Genomic DNA, 25,583 nt, shown 5'->3' on the forward strand with positions numbered 1-25,583 from the left:
GACCAGACATCAAAACCAACTCCGCTTTAACAGCACGCCGGAAACTCAAGTATGTTCGGGTAGCATACCGTTGGACATATTGCTCGATACTTTTGAGCTGAAAACTGAGACAGCTTCGAAAGAGGAGAGTGTGACCGGCAGCTCAGTATTTGATCCAACACTTCTTCCCAGGCGGTGGACAGACCGACGCCGCCGCCAGCCGGAGCGTATCCAGGTCGACCCCCGTCGAGTACGTTACTGACTTTTCACAAGGGGAGGTGTTGGGGATATCAATATCCCCCAGAAAACGCTGTTTTTATGTGTACTTGCGAACTCCCGGCATCTTCAAGGTCAAACTATGAAAAACCAATGGCCTATTGATACTCCAAGGAAATTTAAATCCGACCACGTACAGGATACCATTCTTTCCATTGACTTGGGTTCGGAAGCTCCGGGGGTCGCCTGTTGATCGTGTGTTGTTGGATTATTAAAGTTTGTGTCCGAGGTTTTCGTCTTCTTACTATTTGCCGTGCTAGGAGTCTGGATAGCAACATAGCTGGGGATAGAGTATTGCCACAATACGCATTATCATACTGTTTGCTCGCTGCGTGACAGAACCGTAACATATTGATGCTCCACACATTTCCACCAGCACGTCTTGCAACGGACAATGCGGGTATGCAACATCGTGTATTAAACACACTGGACAAGAAATAAATCATTGAAGCACAAGTCAACACGTTTCAAAACGTGACAGTGTTGGCAGCACAGTTGACTTGCTGAGATACACTGGTGTAAAGAAATTCCAGCTTGGCCAGAAATTTTAGTAAATTGAACACTGCCGAAAGCATTAGTGACTAATTTTGTTTTATTCAACAAGATCTTTTGGCTGATTCCAAGGTTTTTGTCCCCTATTCTTTTCCGGATATTCAACAGCTACGATGGTAGCCGTTTCAACAGTTGAATCTTGCCAGCATATTTCTCTGGCTTTTCATTTGATGCTTCATACTAGAGACTTTCGAGGACAACGTGCAGAATGATAGACTCATGTTTGCATTCATCAAAGTTGCAGGCAGACGAAGTCCGAATTAATTTTTTTTGACTGGCCCCAGACATGTTGCTTGTTGTTGTAAATTTGCTCCAAACGGACCTAGAATATCAGGCCTATTTGATTGGTAGTCAGGTGGGTAAAGAGTATCCAATCTGGTGACATCAGAAACTCATTTTAAGTAGCACTGCTAGCAAAATACAGTGGTCCGACTATTTTATAAAACGTGAATTGACGTCTAACGAATGCCACGTTCTTTTTGTGACCATCTTATTCAATGAAAATGTTCCATTTGACTACGTTTTGGATGATCTTATTCTCCTATCTCCAATGAATTCAAGTGACTCGGGGAGACAAATCCTACTTTAAGGTAAGTAATCTAACCTACCGATTCCAACCTGAGCAAATGCAACATTCATTACCAGTCTGCGAATATGCATACTGCTATGTGTTAACAAGACTGTTAATGTTTGCCGTAACGATGGATATTCCTGTTGATACTCTAAATCTGATCGTCTTTACAATGTCTTACATGCGCTCTGGTTAGCTCATCAGTGTATACTTGAACTGTAGATCGAAAAATATAACAAAAAAAGCAAGAAACATATATTTCTCGTTAAGGTGAGTAAAGATGTTCATGTTTACATTTCTATACGAATAAAATGAATAAATTGCTTTTGTTCTGGTTTACAAAATTTCACAAGTCAAAATGATGGTAAACATACTAACCTTAAGTTAGCGAAGTCGATTACTCGTAAAATCAGTTTGACCTCACCGATTCTGGACTAGAATCCGAAAGCTTCACACCGTCGGGAGCTATATTCATTCCTTTAATCCGAAAAAAATCAATGCCACTTTATGTAATCGGTAGCTGAAATAATGTATGGTTTGGTGGGATTCACCCTGTTCAATTGCAACAAAGATGTCATCTTGTAAATAAAATCGGCTTATGGTGTGAATCCAGGGATCATTCTAGATTGGTTCATTCGTTTTGGGAATCACCTCGTGCACTGTCGGTCGCTTTTGAAGCCGCGATGTTTTGTTTTCGTAGTCAAACACTCAATAATTCTGTCACGAGTGATTTGGTCGGAATGAGGCCTCAGTGTTTTCCGCCATCAGAAGTCACTTCGTAGGATTCAATGTTGAGTTGCCCTTCGTGTGAAGAACACTGGTGGCTTGTAAAGCGTCCTTCTTTCTGAACAATTTTCTTGCATTTTCCAAGTGGTAAGAAGATTTCTTGAAGTTTTGATAGAGATTCTTCCTACGGAGAAATACGGTTTTAGGACGAACGAATAAAACGTGTTGTGGTGCTCCTTTATCTTTGGTAGGGACCATCAAAACCGCATGCCTTCCAAAAATCTTAAGAGGCTCCGGATGACAGGGTTTCTTGTTGCTGTTGACCTACCCGCCACATATTGCTACCTTCCTCACTCCCTGAAAAGGATTTAAACTGAATGTTGTTGCTCTCCCCTACATCGAATTTCAACGAAATTCACCTCAGGATGTTTGAAATATCCGCTGACATGAAGAAGAGTCTACATACAACTAGATTCACACACTTCCAAAGTAAATGTGTCAGGCATAGGAAAAAAATTATTTCTCCCAGCTCTAAATTCGAGTTTCTATAATTATGAGCAAAATTAATGCGTGAAATTGTTTGCAAAGCAGGTGAACTTCCCTTGGCCAGCGTTCACAAACTAAATTTGGGAAGCATCTGCTAAACTATAGCTTGCATGCTTGGCCTGAACAGAGGCTCTACGGGTGGAAACTTACGTTAGTACATGTAGGTATATGTTAGTATAGCTTCAAACAGCCTTGTTCATCTTGCGAAATAGTTTACTATGTTGCTGTCATTTAGACACTCTCTTAGTGGGCAGTTTTATGTCCTTTCTCAAGCCCTTCATGGTGCAGATCGCAAGAATCACCCCAAGAATAACAACACAGGTAGAACTGTGAAGTACAAAAATCCAAAAAGAGGTTCCGTCACGTAAGCAAACCAGTAGGTGCCAAAAAGCCAAACAACAAAATGATACGTCCTTATTGCGAATCACCGTCATTAGCAGGTATCCCACACAACTCAAGAAAGTTTCCGACGCCCGCTTATTGATTTGAGCATTCTACCGTTCGACCAAGAGGGGCTGATCGGCATAGCGATTAACTCGCATTTGAACGAGTTATAGCACCACTTATCATTCAATCACGGAATCTAATTCACTTATTGACCGGATTCTCACGTGACGTCTTCTCACAATGAGGGTTGACTTGTTGTCTGAAGCAGACCTCTGTGTTACTTGTAGATTGGTGGCGGCGGCGTGTGATGATCTAGGAATATTTCGACAAAGATTTCATCCTGTCGATGCAGGTTTCAGACTGCTACCGGGAAGCTCGCGGATTCAAAACTTCCTACGGCTTCGTGAGACGCACACGATTGCGAATAAGAACGAAAAAGCTGTATAGTGTCTATTGGCTTTTAAGAATAGACTGACTTCACTCATAAGACAAAATCCCTATTGAATTATAACCAACTCTCATCCTGCTAAAGCAATACTTGTATGACTAGCTGAATGCTACGTACGTGATATGAGCGGCAGGGTATATTGCGCCTTTTTAGTGACGTTGTGAACATCGGTTCTCTGCACTGTGATTAACATACAAGGGCGACCGAAAATCAATCACTCAACTATTCCGCGTTAGCCATGGAGCCAAGAAGCGGAAAATATGGCGCGCTCCAACGGGCGACGAAATAACCCGGTAAGGGACTACCAGTTTAACAAATTAACCGCAAGCATGAGCTCACCAACTCCCCAGCGACTGAAACAGAAGGTAATGAAGGGAAAAATTTGGGAACTATTGCCTGAGGCCTGTCTGAGTCAGTGTGGTAGGTGTTACATTTCTCAAACTAACAAATTACTCTCACGTCTAATTTGGTTCACTCACCACGGCCAACAGCTAGCATACACAGAATAGTTTTTCCTTCTAACGTGCTTTGGAAACTAGACGAGCATTGCTCTGGCGAAATAGATAAATCCAGAGAACTATGGCGGAATGCATACATCATAATTGTAAAGTCGATAGGATTCATAGGCTTTTCAATTCCTATTCATTTCCGCAGAAATCGGGTGAAGAATTGATTGTGAGTTTTGCGGCTGCTACTCAAAATGTTCAAAAGTATAAAAACTTCTGATGCAGACAATATCGTAAGCTGATGCACTTACACTGTGTCCTGTTCAAAAGTGGTCGGTTATGGATAAGCCTATTGAATTCACGGTCTGAACCCCTTAGATTCACCACAATTCAATGGTTGCACTACCGACAACTTGGTGGCATCTTTGAAAGCCAAGAATCGGTACAAATATTACGCGTTTTCAGAGTTAGTAAAAAGATCCTCGGTCAGTCAAGACCATGATGTATGTCGTGGCGGACACCATTACTCACCAGTACTCGCAATGACCCACTGTACTCGTGCCTTAAAGACCTCTCTACAGTGCACTACTTTGTATTGCTAACACTCGGGATCTGAGAAAATCAAACGATCAATAATTTTGCTCCCGTTAAAACAGATTAAATTGTTTGAAACCAGAGATGAACTAAATTGCATAGGTAGGGACTGAAACTGAACTGCAATGATGGAAAACTGTTTCTGCTGCTCAATCGAAAAACCAACATTCACTGCGCAAATTTTTTGTGTCAATTATTTTGTCTAGCTTACTCGGGTGGTTACTGAGGACATCCCGAGCATGGAAAACCCCGACTTGGTGGTTGTAAGTTCTCCAAAGTGACAGTCTAACTAATTCACCTATAAACTTTGTTCAATACGAAAAGGGTTTCCCAAAATTGCCATTTACTTCAAGTGTATGCTGTTTAATAAAATGAAAGTATTCACAATGATAGGAGGCACCAGTTTTGAAGCAACCTTGGATCGATGTCAAACACTGTTCTGACAAGAACATTTGGGATATGCGTTTATGCGCTACCAGGAAGTTCACCCCAGATTCCTCACGATAAACATTTCTGTTTGATGTGTTCAGTCACTTTTGGAGTTTTATTCAAAGTGCTAAAAGTATTCTCGATCTGTGTGCCACTTGCAGCTGGAAACAATCTAAAGTATGTTAAAAACGATGAGCTTCATTTTTGGCAAAATTAGTACTTATAGAAATGTTCGCCTTGCGTCAAGATGAAAATGCCTGAGCGTTGCTTTATTAAGGAGTAAACTGTCAATGAGTTGCACCTCTCTAGTATAAACCTATAATAAAAATTGCAATGTTTGCATCGCACACGATTACATCCATGGCCGAGGCAATTTATCAGGGGGATTTTCGACAAGCTTGTTATCTTGCTTGGCAGTTTCTCAACAACCCGCAGCTTTAAGTAAGCCTAGAAATAATAGAACTTCTGAGGTCTTGAAGTGAGAAGTCCAAATGAACGTGGCATGAATGGAACCAAAATTCTGAAAGTAGATATAAACCGCCAAACCCCGTCGTTATCATCCAGATCCCCCAACGGCGGTGGAGTAGATTGTCATATAGTGAATTTGGATTTGGTCTACCTTGAAATGAGAGGTCCTTGTGAATGTGGTAGATTTGTTGCGAACCAGCTGTAAAATTTTGTCCACCATGTCTAGCGAAAAACTGTCTTCCTTGGTAACTCGATCAGCTTTGTAAATTTACTCTCCTCGGCTGGTCGCATAGCACCACAAACATTTGAATAACAGTAGTATTTGTTTTCCCGACGAAACAAGCTTCAAAATAATGTTTAAATTCGATTTAAATTCCATACCCATTTGTGTGTTTGTTTCGTTTTACACGCGCGATAGAATCCGGTGATGAACATACTTCAAAATGGTGTTTGTTTATTTGCTTGAAAATACAGTCGATTGGTTCTCTAAGATTCGACTTATTTCAGTGACTAACTGGAACCTTTTGCACATCAACCCATATGTAACAACTTGGCTTTGGGTTATTGAGTTTGCACGAACAGTTTACTGTATTCATAGCACTGTGCACCATGGATAAAAAATAAACAGTATAATATACTAGTAAAAATGTAGGTAAAGTAACATAAAAGCTCTCTCAATGTAACGACGCATCACAGACGTATGAATGAGCAATTAATCTGAACCGAAAATGGACCATGTGGATAGGGGCTCTGAGAATTTGCAATTGAAATATCCAAATGCAGTCCTAATTTGCACTTTTGTATGCTGACTTTCGTGTGTATGAAATCTGCCAATGTCCTCAGAGTGCCCACGGGAAAACAGTATTTTAGTTTTGTCTTAATTTGCTCGAAAATGCTGTAATGTGGTTAATGCCCCACTTTGATACATTCATTGGTTTCTTCCAATGACCGCCGACGAAAACGAGTTTATTAGCTGACCACAACGTCAGTGACTATATTGTGGACTTAACCAAAGATGCCGGAATTGGCTTTACGTCTTTACGTTTTGTTCTACTAACAGCACTGGTAAGCTGGCCCAAGATTTACGCTAATCAGGTCAGTCTGAACGAGCAGTACTCAACACTGATAGACAACGAAAGTAGCGAAATGCACTCATGGTAAGCTGGCCCAAGATTTACGCTAATCAGGTCAGTCTGAACGAGCAGTACTCAACACTGATAGACAACGAAAGTAGCGAATATGCACTCATTTGCAAATTAATTTGGTTTTGCGAGAGACTCACCTAGAACCCAGCTGAATCTCTCGTTTGTGATGTTCTCAGGCAACTGAATGTGCTGCACCAGGCCGCCTCATGTTTCACTCGGTACGATATTCGAGATATCGCGATACATGTATATCTTTATAATGTACTACTCATAAGGCTGCTGAAAATCCGTCGACATGTAGTGAAATGTGAAGAATGTCTCCAACCAGAAATCAAAGAATCATGGCGTACTCCTTTGGAGCATGTAAATCCTAGCCACTTCAAGTAAAGGCAATCGAGGAAGACATGAAAGACTTCTATGAGTTGACTGCATGGTCTTTACTGCACAATCCGATTCACGGTTGTCGTATCCACGGTCTCATTATACCTTTCTGTGGGTAAGTGAGTAGACCTTATCCAATGATTATTTCAGATATGACTTTCACCATTCAGTACCAGAAATCGTTGACACCGGACCGTTGATTGCATAAATGAGAATCATATTTGCTCAGGTTAAACCTCGGATCGACAGCTGCTCCGCCGTATATACAACTTTCAAAACGGACATGGTGCTAATAGCACCACTCTCTTCCTGCAAGCCCTCATGTTAGTACAATGGCGATTCGATCAAAGACGGCTATTCAACAAAATATCTGTCTCCAAAAGGAGTGGGGACATTTTACCAAAGACCCTTCTTTTTAGAATAAGATGGTATTTTGAGGGGAATGACTTTCGTTGACGAGACCAAATCTCTCAGATCCCCGCATTTTCACCTCACATCAAGACCACGAACTTTGTCACTGAACTGACAGATAAAATAACACGCAAAGGTTGGCCTTAGTAGTTTCCAACACGGACTGCCCTGTTTCGGAAAGTGGAAAATTGTTTACGGAATTAGACTTGATATCTTAGTTCGCTTTCACGTTGGAAAGGTGAGATTTTAAAAAGTCTGGTTTCGCTCTGATGGCTAACTCTGTCTCGGGTTCCTAAATCTGCCCTAATCATTGGAACAACTGAATTTCTCACATAAAATGGTGTCCTTATGGCTTGCGTTAAAAAGATATATGCCGAAAAGTCAAAAAATCTGCACATTTGTTTCATTTTGGCTAGAGATCATTAGCATTTCACATCCCACGAAGCACCACGGCATTTTAAGCCCACAATCGTTCAGCTAAATATCGAAACTTTCCGTCGCTCATCTACCAGTCCAGGGGTTCACGTCATCTAATAATAGGTTCACTGGCTTCCTGAGCTACAATTTTCAGGACGGAGACTGGGGCGTCTTCTGGCGGCATCGCTGAAAATCCAAAAGGCGCAGAGCTTTAGACTCCATGTTCCGTACCGTTTTGAATCCCATGCACTTCATTTCACCTGAATTTCAATGGAACCGGTAAATAAGTAGTGGATTACTCTACAACGAATATCCCTCCGAAGCTACTGATATCACGGGAGGCGCGATGAGGTGTTAATGCGATTGAATGCTGTCGCTTCAACACATCCGTTGATCCCCATCACGAAACTAATACCAAGGGTGAAAAGCGAACCACAGTTCAAGCTGGAAAGTGGGCTGTGACTTTTGTGATTTTATGATTTCCCTTGAATGAAATCCTCCCGTTATGTGGTGACACAAAGAGACGCACGCTCGTAGAAGTGGTTTTAGATGCTTACTGTTTAATCACCCAAAATCCCTGCTGTGGTGGTGAACCTGGGAACACTTAGTCGAATAGCATTATGGAAGGTGATCGCCAGGCGAAAATCAGACCCACACAGAAGTCATCTTTTGAAATTCCGGGAGAGAATTTCATAAAATACTTTTCGTAGCACCTTTTTTGTAATGCACACCATGTGCTAATGAGGAGAGGATAATAAATCGGACATTCGACATAGGTTACCTTTTGTCTGTCAGCCCTTCGATCGAGAGGTTCTTTACAGAGGGCAAGTAACAATAGTCTATTACGTCGAGTAGCTGAACAGAGTTTTAGAAGTGCGGATTTACCGTTCAGCAAAGCAATTATGCAGTCAAACCAGATCGCGGAGATTGTACAATTTTTAAAGTGGTTTGGTCTAGGAGAACTGGCCGTTTTTCGTACTAAAGCATCCTTTTACGGAATTGCCAAATATCATGTCCTTAGCAGTTTGTAGGGATTGTCCATAGATAGCGGCACTGACATGTTATGTGTCAGCGTGTCACTGAATTACCACATTTTCATGATTCATCCGGTTGCGGCAGGATGGAACGTACAGGATGGAACACGTACATCTCTGTCGATGCTTTGTGCTAAGTGACTCGGTAGTATGCAGACAGAACATTGGTCAATAGCTGCTCGGAGGAATTGATTATACTGCCTGGGGATGTTGCTCGAATAACCTGTTCCAGATCTCGGGATGCAGTTTCACCCGACTAGCCAGTGTCCACGTGACCCGATGAATTGGATTCCGTGACTGAAGGACGAGTGACGCTATATCCTCTCTCAGTGCGAGTGAGTGACAGGTGTGATCAGTAGCTCGTAGTGAAAACATTGAATGTTCAACAGACTGGCCTTTGGTTTCATGAGTTGCGCACTGTTCGTAATTCAAAATATAAACAAAACAGCTGTACACTACTTCTTTTTTGTCTACCATTAGAGGTTTCCAAATCTTCTCGCGTAACGACAGATAAATTGATATGTCCAGCAACTTCAATGGTTGTGCAGTTACAAAAATCCCCATGAAGAGATCATCGGTTGACAGAATAAGCAAGCGCATGATCATGTATTCTAAAACATACCAGAAAGACGTTATTCTGATGCAGATACGCTGTACAGGCAGCCCATGCGTAAGTATGGTAGATGCCACCTATTTACTTCCGAAGTTGAAACATAAGTCACTTCTTAGACAGACAAAACGATCCCAAGACGGTACCGCTGCGATTTAGATGTGGGCCAAGAATGGACCTGAGAAGCCACCTGCGCAAAAGATGGCCAGCGCCAATTTGTGGAAGCAGTAGTTGCGCTGCCTGAGAATGCTCGACAATGTTTATCTCCTTCAGGCGCCCGAACTATCCTATGAAATTTGGTATATCAAGTGCTGCCTGTGGAATCTAAGACAAATTCCAATGGGGAGTTTCTTATGTGAAGGACGAGCTGAATGGTTACAAGGTACTGGATATGGAGGCAAAAATATCATTCGTACAACGTTTAAGGAGGTCGACATTCTCAAACAAAAATAGGAGCTTTCCTGAATGTCATCTAAATCGTCGTCCAGCAGTAACAAACATCCGGAGCGTAGCTGCCACGCCAGCTGAATGAAACACGAGAGATACTGGCAAGTTGCCCAAGCCTAGAGAGGGGAGCAGTCAAGGTGCAGAGGTTGAGTTTGAAACTCTGGACTCTCTGGTCAGTAAATTCGTGCTTCAACCATCCCCCTTGAATAACCAACGTAAATGAACACACGCAGTCAAATACTGTCTAACTTAACTGCCAACTAGAATAATGATGGCGGTTTCAACTGGTCTAAACTGATGTTGCACACAAATGTCGTAAGCAGCTCACGAATTCAGCGTGCTAAAATGAGGTGTGCTGACTGCTAGGCACTTATTTCGCGGGCCACAAAAGCAGCAAGATTTTCCGGGTTTTTCGTGATCGTGAGAATTTCGGCAACTCATGCTGTGGGTAATCTCCAGTCGGTCAGTTTTAAAATCAGAAAAGCTTGTGAACATTGTACTGTCGTATAAATCAGCGAAGCAAGCTATCTCAGAAAAATTGAATTGAAGGCCTGGTGTAGTGTTTTGCCATAACGCTAGTGAAAAATAGTTTCAGCTATATATATGAAAGCAGGAAAAAGCGGGTTCCGAACCAGAAGCTGTGGTCGGCTGCCGTAAATCCGAGTTGAAATGCTAATATACGTGGCGAAATCATCCTCGAATAGCAGAATGCGGACTCTGAACTAGTGTAGCAGTGTTTTGGCTGAGAAACACTACGAATTCGACACGCCTGCAATTTATACGAGATCTGTATGCCTTTGGGTAAAAATCGACCTTAATTAGAATAAATCGATAAATCGACCGCATTCACAATGTTAGGACACCCCTGCGCAAATGGGCATTCAGTAGGAGCTAAACGGCACTGTTCTGTTATTATTATCATTATTATTATTGATCGTAGACCAGGTTGAGGTAGTTTTGCAAGTCCACACCCGGGTTTTCATCCCAGCCTACGAGGCTGTGATGAGGTTAACAATTTCGCCCGGATAGCCTGCTTGTAGGGTAATCCACCGTGCATTCACCTTGACTGAATGCTTGAAGTCCGTACGCACTTCCACGACAGTGCACAATGACGATGTCACCCCACTTCTGGATGTTTATAGACACCCACCACGGATTATCTGTGTTTGCCAGTGGCTTTCGAGCGGAATTCCTAATCTAAAGTTCATTACTACGTCGGTTAAATCACATTCATGGCAGAGCTGAAATTCATTTCAATGGTTTTTAAATAGAAACTCATTACTATCACCCTACCTAGGCAGTGAAACCCGCCGTTTTGAATTCGATTTGACATGTGTACGTGAGATACTATTCAACCTAAGTTATCAGGCCACTCTGTCCCTGAGATATCACCTCTTCGGGAAATTCTCCTGGGGACAACGATGTATGTGCAAATATTTCTTACCTGATTAGTCACCCGTTCTAGTGACCGTTATGATTGTCTGAAGTTCACTGACAGCCTGTTCTCCGTTGCAGCCCCACCACGCTTAAAGGACTGTCGCAACAAGTTTGTCAGAATAATGCACCAAATCAATATATTTACTGAACATAGGACGAAAATATTAAAGTGTGCACAATTTGTGCATCCGTTTTAATACAACGAGGAAGTTTACTACGAGATCGCATCCAATTACGATTCTTTACTGCATCCTGCTCACTTTTTAGGTGAAGACAATGAGCGAATAATTTGAAAACTTCCTTCCAAATCTGCTTCGTCATGACCATAGTCATCAATATCAGTAATGAGATTCGAGTGTGTTGGCTGCAGACTTTCAAGGTTGCCTGTTAATCGAGAAAGACAAAACACAGCTGCCGCGTTGTCAAACTCTCCACAGTAGTTGGGCGCTGAGAACACAGTGACCAATGATCGGTTAGCATAGAATTCATACCCATCTTCGACCACCTGATGTGCACGAACGATTAAATCCAAATTGAATCGCTCCAAAAATTGATCGATGACGTTTGGACCGAACATGAAGGATACACCTCGTTCACTGGGCTCCCATCCACTGGGTTCCACAGCCTTCTCAGAAAAATCGATGTACCACGGGTCCGACCATAACAAATCGCACAATAGACCGTTTTCTGGGACGTCGCACGGCCTTTGGATGCGTTTGATTTTTTGCCTCAGTTCAAACAAGTCGGTAACTTCAGGTGTCAGCATTTCAGGTGACAGACCACCGTGACAACAGAAAATTTGGCCCTCTATGATTGCACACACAGGCAGACAGTTGAATGTGTCGATAAACTGCCGCCAAAGTTTCGCCGAGAAGCGCCGTTTGCATTCGTCAAAAAATCCGTAGATGCGTGTGACAGATTGCGTTTCATGGTTACCTCGAAGCAGAAAGAACCGAAGTGGATATTTAAGCTTGTAACATAGCAACAATGAGATTGTCTCAAGGCTATGGCGTCCTCGATCCACATAGTCACCAAGGAAAAGATAATTTATTTTGTCTGGTTTGCCACATAGTTCAAAAAGATGCAATAAATCGCTGAATTGCCCGTGAATGTCACCGCATATTTTTAGTGGCCCCTGCAGATCAAGTAGGTTCGGTTGGGCTAGAAAAATCGGGCGTACTTTATGACACAGTCCTATCATTTCGTCCTCGGTAAGCATGGAATTCTTCCCACCTTTCTCTCGGGTTTGCCACAATCGATCAATGAATGTGTTGATCTTGTTAAGTTCCTCATTTGACAGTTGGGGAGTGGATGGTACACTGTTATTGTTTGAACTGTCCACAGTCACAGTGCACTCGTCAGACCCCGAGTACTCGGGAGCAGAAAGCCAACAACCTACATCTAGTTTGGTCAGCCATCCAGGAAAGAATCGAATTAGTGACGCCGGTAGTATAGTCCATATCTTACGTACTTCACAATATATTCGCATATCCAGTCGGGCATTCCTCAAAGTGCGAACGTTTGAAAACGTTTGACCACGCACACCAAAGTTGAACAGCACGTTTCTTGTGGAGATAAGCAATCGATGCAGGATATCTTACTATCAGCGCTGCCCCTCAACAGCACTATTTTCCGGGCAGTTCAGTCAGTAAATAATGTTCGGTGGTAACAACAGATGTGGTTCAACAAATTTTTGCGCAACAAAAAATCTGCGTATCAGGTGAGCTTGGGCTCCATACTACGTGGTGAGGATATAATCGATCTTTCGGAATTTTGAAACACCACTAGGCCGTGAGTGCACATTCGGAGTCACGTGACAGCCAACCGTCCGGCGCAAAGCTATCGGAATATGATCAGAGTCGGAACGGTGCTTTTCCAGGAAGACATTTTCGAAGCAGACACGACAAAGATGCAACAGCTGAACGCTCTTCGGCAGGTATAAATAGTATGTCATTCCTCAGCCTCTTCTACAGTGAACGCTAACTACTGAAATAAATTGGCAGTAATCTGCTGCTCAAAGTGACATCCGTTGGTAATCCTAGTGGTCCTAACCGTATGGTTGTCACTGTCGTCCCTCTAAATGGGTTCACAATCTTTATTGGCACCGGAGACTGGAAATATCACGTGCCAAACAATCAAAGTAAATTATGATAAATTATTCTGTCCTACGAAACAAGACCTCAACAAAGAATATAAAGGTTGGTAGCTGGGATCTCCAAATGCCATCCATGTGTTTGAACCCATAATAATTAGAGTGGAGGTGATGCTTTGCAGTGTAATTTTAAATGTCTTTGATAACATATGGGACACATAACATGAACCGGCGTGTCAACGCAAGATTCTATGGCGAAGTTCTCCAGCTTGTTGACCGATTTAAGTGTCTATGCTACTGAAACGTCTTGCTCTGCTGAGATTTCTCCAGATTTGTTGCTGACACACCCACTGTGCTCCTCAGAACCGTTCATACATGAAACGTCCGCACCTAAGAATTGACGAATAAGTAGACACTTGGACTTAGTTTACATTATATGTTCCTTAAGTATTTATCCAGCCGACCGGTAGAGTAGATTTTCAAAACAAAGCGCGATCTGCCCTCTAACTCGTCCGCTTTCTACTGCTCTTCATCCTAATATTCCTCAGTATCACCCATTGCAAGCCGCTTTCATGTTGCCTAGAGGTTCTCTCCGCCATAGTTTCGTTTGCAGGTGATCCGAGAGGCACCACCGACAGTAGTGGCTAAAAAGGAAGTTGGCCTCCGCTGCGGAGTTATTTATTAGAAAACCCCAATTGAACAGTTGCAGACTATTGGACAGGGGAGCAAAACTCTCACATGCATCTTGTGTACAAAAGCTGAATATCCAGCTTCTCGTTGGACGCGTCTCCCTGAACTGTCCCGGATATTCTAGACTGTTGCTCAATTGCAAGCAAATGCGACTCCGTAATAGATCTCACTTTTCAAGAGACGCGAAGCGGATTTATGAGAAAACATACGACTCGCATGCCCCATCAGTAGTGTGTACCGTTACATCGGTGGTGGGACAGACTTTCATCTGGAGATCGGGTGGAAGCGAAGAATTTCAGGCAGTAACTCAGATGCATATGTTCCGCCGGGAGAATGGATGAGGTGTCTCTAAGTGCCAATAACCATTGATGATTCCAGTCTCGGGGTCCCCATTCAGCGCAACGCCAATGACCCCTGTCCAAGCTTGGGCAACCTGGCAGTATCCCAGCCCTCGTGCTTCCTTCGGGTGGCATGGCAGCTAGACATCGGAAGGGTGTTACAGCTGAACGATACAACGATTATCAGCACTACAAATTTTGCTGGCAATGGTTTCCCTACTTCGCTTCCAAGTTATTGCTTCACCTCCCCTAACCCTTTTTCAGCCTCTTCATGATCGTAAAATCAGGACCTTTTGAGGGAGCCGATTCGATGATATAGAAACCAAGTATTCATGCCAGCGCAGCCAATGGGGTACCGTCAGCGAGCTACATGGCAGTGAGGACACTAGAATGATGATACTGAATGAAACGCTTGGATTAACACCCAATAAAATATCACGCTCAGACGATCCAGCCATCCGAATCTTCCGAGTGGATACGGATTCAGTTCCTGAAATAGCACGTCTGTTCCCTCTCATTAAAGGACTCTGCCTAGGCTGCAAAAGTAGAGTGTATTTTCAGATATTACTGTTCGCAACTTCACCCGCAAGCCGAAGATCAATCTCTACTTTAACCTATCGGAATTTCAGTTACCCTATCATACAAGCGACGGAAACTTATGTGACTTACTTGTTTTACTTACCATGAATGGTTACTCATAAACTACTGTGCAGCTTCTTGATTCGTAGATTTAACAATGGTATGTTTTTGATGTGTGCATTCAGATCCCTGTAGATATGATATCTTTTTCGCTCCGGATGCCCCCGTCTCAATGTGCATGAAGAACCGTCTTCAGCGCACTTTTGCTTGTACTTCACGTGTGCTATATGGTTGCCAAGGTGACTCGTTGAATTTTCATTTCGGCTTATTCCAGAAAATTGCAACTGCCAATGAACTATTAGAATATTAGTCCTGTTTACAGAGAAAGAAAATAAACAACCGGGAAACTGTTGAGTGCGCTCGAAAGCCATGATCTAAACGCCGTCATCATCATCGTCACCATCGTCATCATCGTCAGCTGTAATAACCGCATAGTCGTGTTGTAGCTACCGTTCACCGATGATTAGGGGGATAGGTAGCTGTGCATTGCAGGCGGGAGATGATAAATTAGTGCATAAATCCAGCACTGTTAGTGGGCTGTCAAGGGGGGGTTGGAAAAGGAGTTATGTATTGAAGGTAATAGCTTGAATTCACTAGCGCCATTGGGGGGTGACTGGGCGGGGGGGTTGGAAAAGGAGTTATGTATTGAAGGTAATAGCTTGAATTCACTAGCGCCATTGGGGGCGTGACTGGGCCATGTCTGACACTGTCTCTAGCCATTGATGTGGCCCGTCTCGAAGTCCTCATCCAGGAAGACAGCAGTGACTCAAACACAGCACATAACGAGTAAGACAAAGCACCAAAAAGACTGCGGTGCACAAGATGTCATATCAGGTCGACATACAGACACAAAAGATCATTTCCCGAAGCATTCTCCGTGGAAGAGTTTCAGCGACAGTGAGGGCTTTCTGTAGTGAATATGCAAACATGTTCGTCAACTATTGGAAGGCGGTCAAGCCCACAACTCAGCCTCTAGGTAGATTCCATGGGTATTCAAAAGGTGTCTTAATAACAGTCCGGTTGTCTAAGATCTTATTCGACATCCGATAAATGAAAAGATATTTTGAACACTGATAATTTTCCGTGAACGCTGTGAATCCACTCCTCATACAACAGATTATGAAGGGCTGCCATAAAGTCTCACACAAGTTCTGGACTATAAGAACTTGGTACAATGGGAAATTCCAAAGCACTGTTTACCGGGCAAGTGTGTCAGGAGAACAGACTGATTACGTGAAACGAATGTACTTTCGTAATCCAGGAATACCAAAGTTGTGGGCCGCTTATGTGTGTCACTATGACGCTGGTCTCTAGTTTGCTAAGCGAATCATCCATTCAACCCTTGAAGGCTGATGACATAAAAGCAACTACGCACGAGTTAACGCTCTCCATAAATGTTCCACCCAGGGGAATTTCTCAAAGTCCACATCACGCAACGGCATGAGCGGTGTAGCCGGTCGTGTATATCCAGAATCTCAACTAATCCTGGCTTCTTCAACGAGCTACGTCAATCGCCGTTATAACCCTGGTACTGTACCCAACTTCTGCCTCACACGTTCACACGCTGCAGTGATTAGAACAAGTAGGAGCGCGAACGCATCTCAGAATGTTGGCCTTGTTATGTGAGCCAGGTGACTAATCGATTGGCCGATGGCCTGCTCTCTGAGACCCGAAAGCCTGCCTCATCGATCACTGAATATATTCTGTGTTCTGGACACCGCGTTGACCCATCTATAGAGTTCAGAAGTTTACTGCTCAATATCAACTTAAAACTGACACTTTTCAGTGAGGCTAAACTGATCAATCATTACTGACCCAGCTTGTGCGCACAAAAGATCATGACACTAACAGTCAGCTTGTCTTAGACTCATAGACCCGACTATTCCATCATACGTGTGGCTTTGTTCCACTGATCTGTTGCTATTTAACCATATTTATGGTGTAAATGTCAAGTTCTCTCTTACGAGACTTCTCCACAGACCTTATCACTTGGACAGCGCACAGACCATTACAAAGAAATATCCAGTCAAGTAGTGTTTCTTCTGTTCGTTGAGGTAGGGTGAGGTAAACCCCTGTCATGCATTTCGTAGCAGCCTTTGGATCGCCAGAGCTATGCTACCGGAAGTGTAACGAGGGTTATAGAACAGCAGCTCAACGATCGTTGGGTTATTGAATTGCTATTTTGGATATACAGCGATTCCTGTGTACAAGCTGTCTGTTGTGTTCCGCTTGCTTCGGGTTGCGTATCTTCAAGATAGTCAGATAAACAGGGCATCCAGATGCCTGAAACTGACGTGCAGATGTTGTGTCCAAGACAGATGCCAGACAAAGAAAGTCATTAGTCCGGACAGGAGGATGGATATACAAATAAGGTACCATTAATGACAGAAGTGTGGAAAGGCCAGAAAGGAGACATCACCGATGGCATCAATGGCCTAAGCCTTATACTTTAAGTGCAAGTAAGGCGACCGGATCGAAGACACGGTTGACGTGTCATGATACTATTTCTGGTGGTGGAAGTCATCAAGCAGCGCATTCTAAACGGCATGGATCAGTGGCGCCTCAGTATAGAATAGAATAAAGCTAGAATAGGATAGGAGAGAACACTATATCCCTATTTCGCAAACCTTACTACTATACTGATGGAAAAATGGTCAACTTCGTTCCTAAGCCAGCAAAGGGACTGGAAATTTTCGGCCCGAACACCCCAAATAAGGGCTATTTTCCCTCAGAATTCGGGGAATTCGTGGACTTCTCGTCATTGTCAGGCTTAGCCCTACTGAATCCATCTAGAGGATATTCTGGATAATAACTTATGAGCCTGACAAGTGAACTTTCCGCATGATACGCACCACATTGCGTGAGTACTATGTTGGTCGTTTTGCCCTGTCAACACTAAGCTTTAGGTGGTAGCTGAGTTGTGTGGTTGGCAATCGATTTGACTATCCCAGACGAATAGATACTGATAAGTAGGATTTCATTGTCGCTAAAATGAGAAATTACTTTTGTTTAGCCCCGTCAAAACGACTTCACGGGACACAGCCGATTCGACGTACTTCTACTAGCTATTATCAATATAAGGGTGTCTGAATGGTCACAGACCTGTTTACTTACTGCTTGTCGAAAGGTATAGATTGGGGCATACTCCATGAGGTTTGCGCATACTTGAATCTCACCAGTAAACCTAAAGTAGAGCGTCTCACAAAGCGCCATTAGACCCTAACATCCTCCGTCATAAACTACCAACGCCCTTTTTACGACTTTTTATCATGTAGGCTGTCACCTTAGGGTAAACGTAACTCCAACATTGTGATAATATTAGTGAGACAAAAAGGTACCGACTAGGTGTCACCAGTTTCGAACGTCAACCGTGCATTCGGTAGGCACACATTTAGGTATACTATCAAGAAAACCATGCATGCCTCAGAAATAAGAGGCACTCACAGATCACACCAACCTTCCATCTGAGGACTCGTCATTCAAGGGAACAGTCAATATGTGACCCCTTGATATGATCGCGTGAGTGAAAGACAAATGGCCCCATGTTCTGTCTAAATGCGTGTTAGTCACTCTGCTGATCAGCTGCCCACTGTCGAACGGCACGCTGTTCAGCTACTAGCCGGAAATTTTTGATTCGAATCACTCCAGTGAGTCAAGAGGTACTACCGATGATCTTCAACAGAGGTGCAACTATTGCACAAGTCTTCTCCTTATAAGCCAGCTTCACTTTCATGACGAAGTCTCGATTGTTATCCTTGTATTGTTGGGTTGGTTTTGACTGCGGAGGTATAACAATTGACAAGCATCCCACCATTCGTTTGCCATAGGATCATAGACAATATTCTCACATGATGATGAATCTGATAACAAGCAATCAAACGGTATAAGAAGAGGCGAAAGAGCAAAGGGCAAGTAAATGTACTTATTTCCGGGGAAAGGGAGAGAACAGCTGTCTCAGTAAATATGATCTAATAGAAAACTTTTCGGTCCCTGCAAAGAAATCGTACCATCACTGCAGAGTGGATAAATGTTGCAGAAACTAATGGAACTTCATCTGACGTGTCCGCACATCCGACAGGACACATCGGCTTCATGCGGAAAAACAGATGAAGCCGCGGAGAACCACAGTGGGTAGACGGCAAGATTTCCACCTTCTTTCTGTCATGGGTAGTGACGCAAGTGACCTACCTGTAAGTCAGTCAGCAACAACACCGTTGTACTCCTTATCCTGCAGACCAGGAGATAAAAGGCGTACCGATTCCCACTTATATTGTTTTAGAACGTGAGACTCACACTCTGATGAAGGCCTGAGTTTTCAGAGATGACGGTTGCTCGTCTAGGCAGAGCGAACATTTCTCGGCAGGTTGATGGGTCCTTGGTTGAACCGCAGAAAACTGAATAAATTCCGTCGAATTTCTCAGCAAACCGTAGATGCCTTTTCCAACCTTGTGAAGTGCTGTGTCCACCCGATATAATAGATGTAAATCAAAGAAGTCTGTAAAAGTCATCTTTCGTTAACCGATCGAACCATGCAACTGTATGGCATACACTAATGTTGAATGGAATCCAGCACTCGTTCATGAGGGATATAATGCAGCTACTAGGCAAAAAACAAGAGGTCATTTCATTAGGAACACCAGTTAGTCAGAGAGCTGAATGTGAAACATCTTGAGACATGCTGAGCTGATAGCTGGAAAGACAGCTGATACTTTTGTGACGTCCAGAGCAGAGGGGAGGCTGTTTAGTATGCGCTCAACTTGAGCCACTGACTCAGACAAAAAAACCGAGATCTGTCCATAGCCTCTGTGCCACGAATGTGGTCCATGATACAGCGGTGAAGGGAACCCTACGATGAACTCAGCACTAGAAAGCTTGATCTACGCAGTCGAAGTGAGTTTGCAAGTGCACAGGATGATATGGACGCCCCAACCCTGATACCATTGACCCCAGCAGCTGCGTTCGTTGGGGTTTGATTTGGATTATTCGCCGCAACCACCACCAACCGTTGAGGGATAAATGTTCTTCAGGGTGGATCTTTGCTGGCCTTTTCTTTCCCTGAAGACAATCAGCCGAGCTGTTTTCGTAAATAAGGAAACATTAATCACGTGAATGGAACTCCTAAGTACATCCGAATTTCCAAAGCAAAAGGATGGAAGACTTTCTACAAGAATCGCCTCACTTTACTCGTAGGAACGAACTACGCTTCCTTTTGAATGGGTGCCTCCCTTAAGTATCTTGGCATAGTTGAGCCGAGAGGAACGAAGATACAGGCAGAGAAGCCTGTGGAAACACTCAGAACGAAGCACCACGTTAAGATGACAGCTAAATTGACATCAAGTTCGAGTCAACTGACAGCAAGGAGTGGTTATCTGACCACGTGAGCAGTGATAGCTAAACAAGCGTTCCCCGATATAAAACCGAGGTTTGTAATCGCCTAGACTGATGAAGTTATTCATTACAAGTCTTCTCATCACGGTGCCTTCTCTAGAGCCCCTCACAGTAGATGGAGTAACACTTTCACCCCTAGATAGGCGACCGTTATTGACGTAGCTGCATATATAATTTTGTCCTTTGTGTGTCGAATTTGGGCTACAAGTTCTCGCAGTCCACCGAGGAAATCTGAATCTACCCACCCCATCGGTGAAGCTAGCAAGCGTGTTTTTCGCATAAAAACCTGTCCAATGCCGTTCTTCGACTTAATCAACATTAGACTTGGTTATGAAAAGTAGAATTGATTACACTCGGTCGAGTTACAAGATTCTGATTCTATGACTGCAGTGACGGCGTGATATCATCCCTCCACCATCGCTATTTTTCCGTTCAATGGCTGTGTAAGGTTAGCTACGATGGATGACATACGTTCTAGAGACCCGAAAATAAAGCTATCAGGAAGGTCAGATTCCTGAAAGCAGCCTCAGAAAGCCCAGAACCTACTGCTCCACCAAAAACTCAACAGGAAAGCCGGTAAGCAACTAGGCCAGTCAATCATTCGATCGATTCAGCAAAACCTGATGAGTGTTCTTGCGCACCACAGAAGCACGACCAAAGGTGATCAGCGTTCAGGCTTTCCACAGAGGCACGATCGATGTTGATAGGTGTTCACTAACGCCTATCAGACAACCTGGATCAGTGTCAGAAAGTCCCCTTTAAATAACGTGCGGCCGTTGTAACTTTTGCTCTCGCACGCGCACGCACTCACGCTCTCGCACTCGTTTGTTCGGAATATAGCGGTTGTGTTCCCTTCTGTGAGACTTTTTTCACCGGCATTAGGCACTGGAGCGGGTCAGCAGCAGATACCACAGACTGACGAACCAGCAGACATAACAGGTCACCAATGTGACAAGGAAACCAAAATTGAGGAGGCATTGCAAAGTGGGTGAGCTCGATTGTGCATGCTTATTGAAGCTTGTCAGGTGAATGTAGCAGAATTGATCACCAAATGTCCAGATACAAGCTACCTACGAACACTAATAGGACGCGACCACGCGAAGTCAGACTTTCAAATTCGGATATCAAACGATCTGTTCTGGTACATCCCCTAATGAGTTACATTTGGGGGGAAACACATGGTGGGTTGTTTTCACGAAAACGTTCCATAAACTGCTCATTCTACACCCGAAAAAATCCGACCTCATCACTTTCGTCTTTATAAAGTCTTCCGTGGGGATCGCAAAACGGTACGAAAATTAATCCGACCGTTGAAACTTAGTTGCATTAGCGACGAACTCGGTGCACCGATTAGCCAAAATAACCAATTCGAGGAAAGGTATCGGGTTTCTGAGAGCAATTTGAGTGACTTTATCGCCAGTAAAGGAGTCGGAATAGAATTTTGAATTTTTATTAAATGAAACCTTCGGTTCGAACGCTAGACTAGCAGGTCCAATAGAACATGCCCAACTCACTGGCCTTACCCATGAATAGAATCAAAAACACAAACGTCTGTAAATAGAAAAATAATGAAACCGATGGAAGTGGACAAGAGTTCATTCAGCTGTATAGCAGCCTTTCGGTTCCTAACTGACATGCCACCCAAAGGGAGCACAACGGCTGGGATACTGTCCGGTTTCCAAAGCCTAGACAGGAGAAGTTGACAGGCAGAGGTCGGGTTCGAACCACGGACCTTCCGGTCAGTAAATTCGCGCTCTAACCACTTGGGCCATCTCGACGTATTTGAGGAACCAAATTAAATGGTGCGAGGAACCACAAGCCGAGAATTGACATTTATCGGTAAAATGCGGAACTATATATACAAAAATACATTTATGAAAGGGATACAAATTGTTGGACGATTTGGTACAAGTTCATAGATCCTAAAAACACTCTAGGTACAGGAAAGCCGAGGTGAATAGCACGTCGATTGGATTAGCGACAAGCATGTGCGCACGAAAAGTGGCGACGCAAGTTCAACAGGTGAAAAATCCCAAATGTACTTAACGAATTAGTGAGGTAGATTCAAAAAACAGTAAGTCCAGACGAGGGAAGATTGTGAACGACAGAAGGTGGATACAATCCACTAAGGAAAACGCAATATACATGTTGGACACGAATGTACACTATCGTGAAGGAAGGCGTCACACGTATTACAGAAAAGTCCATGACACTTGGGGCACTGATTGGCCTGTAGCGAGGACAAGTCGGTGACGAGGCATGGAAAGAGAAGAGCGAAAAAATGCATGGATAAGTGGGGAAAGCGTTTATACAAATGCAGTGAGTTTTCAAAAGAATCGAAGAGTAATTATCATGGCTCAAATGGGAAACTTGTAACGACCTAACATCGCACAAAGACAAACACGTTTTCAATCAGTAGCGAATCCGCTCAAACTGACAAACAAATCGTGCTGTAATTTGTCTACTTACCCACTCACCTAGTCTCACATACTGGGCGGAATTCAGCTACTATTGACATATTTTATACATCAACCCGCCAACGAGCTAAGCAAAGTTCTGGTGCCTATTACCACCACAATGCTCTCAGCTGCAAAACCTTTACAAGTGGAGTGAAACTTTCTACGCCAAAATGTTGCATTTTGTTGCGTATGTGCTCCGACCGAAATCCGTCCTAATTTACGCTCATTTTTTGCATCTCACCAAATTTCATTGTTCACTGAAGCAACCATGCCTCTGGCTGAAAAGTCCCGTGAGATAGTGTCCCGGCACCGATGAGACCCCGGGATGCCTAAATGGGGCTTAAAAGTTTGGACTGATACTCTCAAGTCAATTGCCCGAATGCTTTAGTCCATTACGGACGCCTCATAACTTTCGAAAGTTCGGTTCCATTGTGCGAATACTGAGCACCCAAAGTTCTGCAAAGGTATCGTCAAAAATTTCAGGAGACACAATCAAAACAACGGGATCAACAAAATGGAAGGAAAATCACCGGTGCCTAAGAAGTAAAGCGTTATGGTGAAAAAGTAGGAAAAAGACGGACCTACAGACACCTATTTCAACTGTCCGCATGAGTTTAAGGCGACGAAACAACGCAAAAAACGCGTCCTGAAAGTAAAACCGTTGCCACAGCTGAAGCCTACACAAATACTCAAAAGTACGCAGTGGAACGGATAGTTGTTTTCAGTCTCACTGGCGACAAAAGACAGTCGGGGCGAAACGATACGGCAATCTTGATGGCGAGACAATAAACCAACCAATCGATCAGACACTCTAGGGACGCGCGGGTTAATCCGAGCTGGTGCAACAGAAACTACTCAGTTTGAAGCAAATTCACCAACCATCGACAGTGCATCCTATAGCTGAACAAAAGGTATTACGTGATGTCATGATGCACAGCAAGAGATGCTTCCAGTTATACCAAATGTTGTATAAATGCACGTGAGCGCATCAACGAAAAATAGCGTTTTTGCCTCATTTTCGAGTTTCATTTCGATGTTAATCATACAACCAAGTGGGTAAAATGAAAGAGGACATTTTGAGGAAACGAATGAAGTACTTCCCACAATAGCAAGTAATAAGTTTGACCATCCTGTTTTCCATCTTAGCGATTGACGGTTAAACCTTCTTTTAACCACATTTAATGTAGTTAGTAACCATTTCACATCTAGTAAAGAAGGCCCCGGTATAATGTTTCACCACGAAATGCGTTCTATCTCTTGTGAGTAATTGAATGACACATTGAGCACGATTTCTACACTCTCGTTTCATAGTAACCACAACCAACTTAGTTTTGGAATATTAGACTGTCTTCCCGGTGTTGCCCCCCCCCAGCTCACAATCAAGTCAGGACAGCGCGTTTGTAGGCTCAGCATCCTCGCGCCACAAGCTAGGAGTGATGAGTTCACCATAATGAAACAAGGATAGGTCACTTCATTTTGTGTTCTAGATACACCCCTTCTGGTGTTCTCATCCATATCAGTGCCTTCGGTACTAAACATTTCCCGCCCCACCCATTATGGTTGCAGTACCCCATGATTAGCATGGACTACCAATTGATTTTGTCGCGGATACATGCAGTCGAAATATCGGGACAATCACACAATTCTGAAATCACACATAGCGTGGAAGAGGAGACACGCCATGGCTTCTTTTTCCACACATGTTATGTGTATTCGAACTTGTTAGTTGGAAATTAACCAAATTCCCTTGTCCCTATGCACAAAAACTTTCAGAATCTGGAAGATCAGGCCCGCTGTGGATTTTACCAACGGCGCTGATGGCATGATGGCTAATCACATGAGTTTGAGATTCATCAACGTCCTCGGTAGCTTACTGGTGAATCGCCCTTCCAAAAATCGAGGGCGGTTGTTACTGTTCAACCTCAGGCATACGTTTTCGTTCCTGTAATTTTTTTCGCATATACTGGTACACTACTGACAAAATTCCCTTGTACTTTATACCGACTGCAGAGTGATCGTTCTCTTATAAAGGAAACTACTCACAAGGTTGCTGAAAACTTTTCGACAGCCCACGACCAGTAACGCCCTTCTTGATGCTCATCAGGTAGGCGCAGTCCCCGATTTTCCGTCAACCTTATGATCTACTTGAACCCAAATTGCACTGTTTCCGAGAAATACACTCTTTTGCACATCAATTTGGTTTTCACGGGAGGCTCAATTGAATCTCTCGTTTATGATGTCCTCCAACTGAATGTGCTGCACATGGGCCGCCTCATTTTTCAGTTGGCACGATATTCGAGATATCGCAGTATATCTTCCTAAAGAAAACTATTCAAAATGTCGCCAAAAACTCTTCGAAAGCCCATGACCGGACTCGCCCTTCTTGGGCTCATCAGGTAGGCGCAGTCCCCGAGTTTCCGTCAACTTTATGTTCTACTTGATCCTTCCCTCGTTTTTTTCATAAAAGAAACAAGAAAAAGACATAAAACAAGAAGGCAAGCGCATTGTCCTCGGTGCATGGTCTGAACAAAAAAATTTGCCAGATAACTATTCGGCTGCGTAACGACTTACACCACGGTCCACTGAGGTATACAGTGACATTTCTAGTGGTAATTTCTCTGAAGAGACGATCTGCAGAGGAAACCATCTTTATCCGAATCTTTGAACATGGTG

The 25,583-nt window shown here is 43.5% G+C and overlaps 2 protein-coding genes across 2 annotated transcripts in view; one reads left to right on the forward strand and one right to left on the reverse strand.

The window, feature by feature from the left end:
• Positions 1-1,093: 1,093 nt before the first annotated feature.
• T265_10501 (hypothetical protein) lies at positions 1,094-25,473 on the forward strand (the record flags this gene model as incomplete). The annotated part of the gene is made up of 3 exons (XM_009176889.1): positions 1,094-1,162; positions 4,732-4,788; positions 25,378-25,473. The coding sequence occupies 3 exons, from the start codon at positions 1,094-1,096 to the stop codon at positions 25,471-25,473; spliced, it is 222 nt and encodes a 73-aa protein (XP_009175153.1).
• Positions 11,561-25,583, reverse strand: part of T265_10500 (hypothetical protein) — a gene marked incomplete at both ends in the record, with an annotated part of 47,634 nt that continues 33,611 nt past the window's right edge. Inside the window, 2 exons of the mRNA XM_009176888.1 lie at positions 11,561-12,869; positions 21,263-21,444. Of these exons, the coding sequence (XP_009175152.1) occupies positions 11,561-12,869; positions 21,263-21,444 (1,491 nt within the window). The remainder of the gene's footprint in view (positions 12,870-21,262; positions 21,445-25,583) is intronic.

Source organism: Opisthorchis viverrini (genome assembly GCF_000715545.1).
Source record: "Opisthorchis viverrini unplaced genomic scaffold opera_v5_376, whole genome shotgun sequence".
Taxonomy (NCBI): Eukaryota; Metazoa; Platyhelminthes; class Trematoda; order Opisthorchiida; family Opisthorchiidae; genus Opisthorchis; species Opisthorchis viverrini.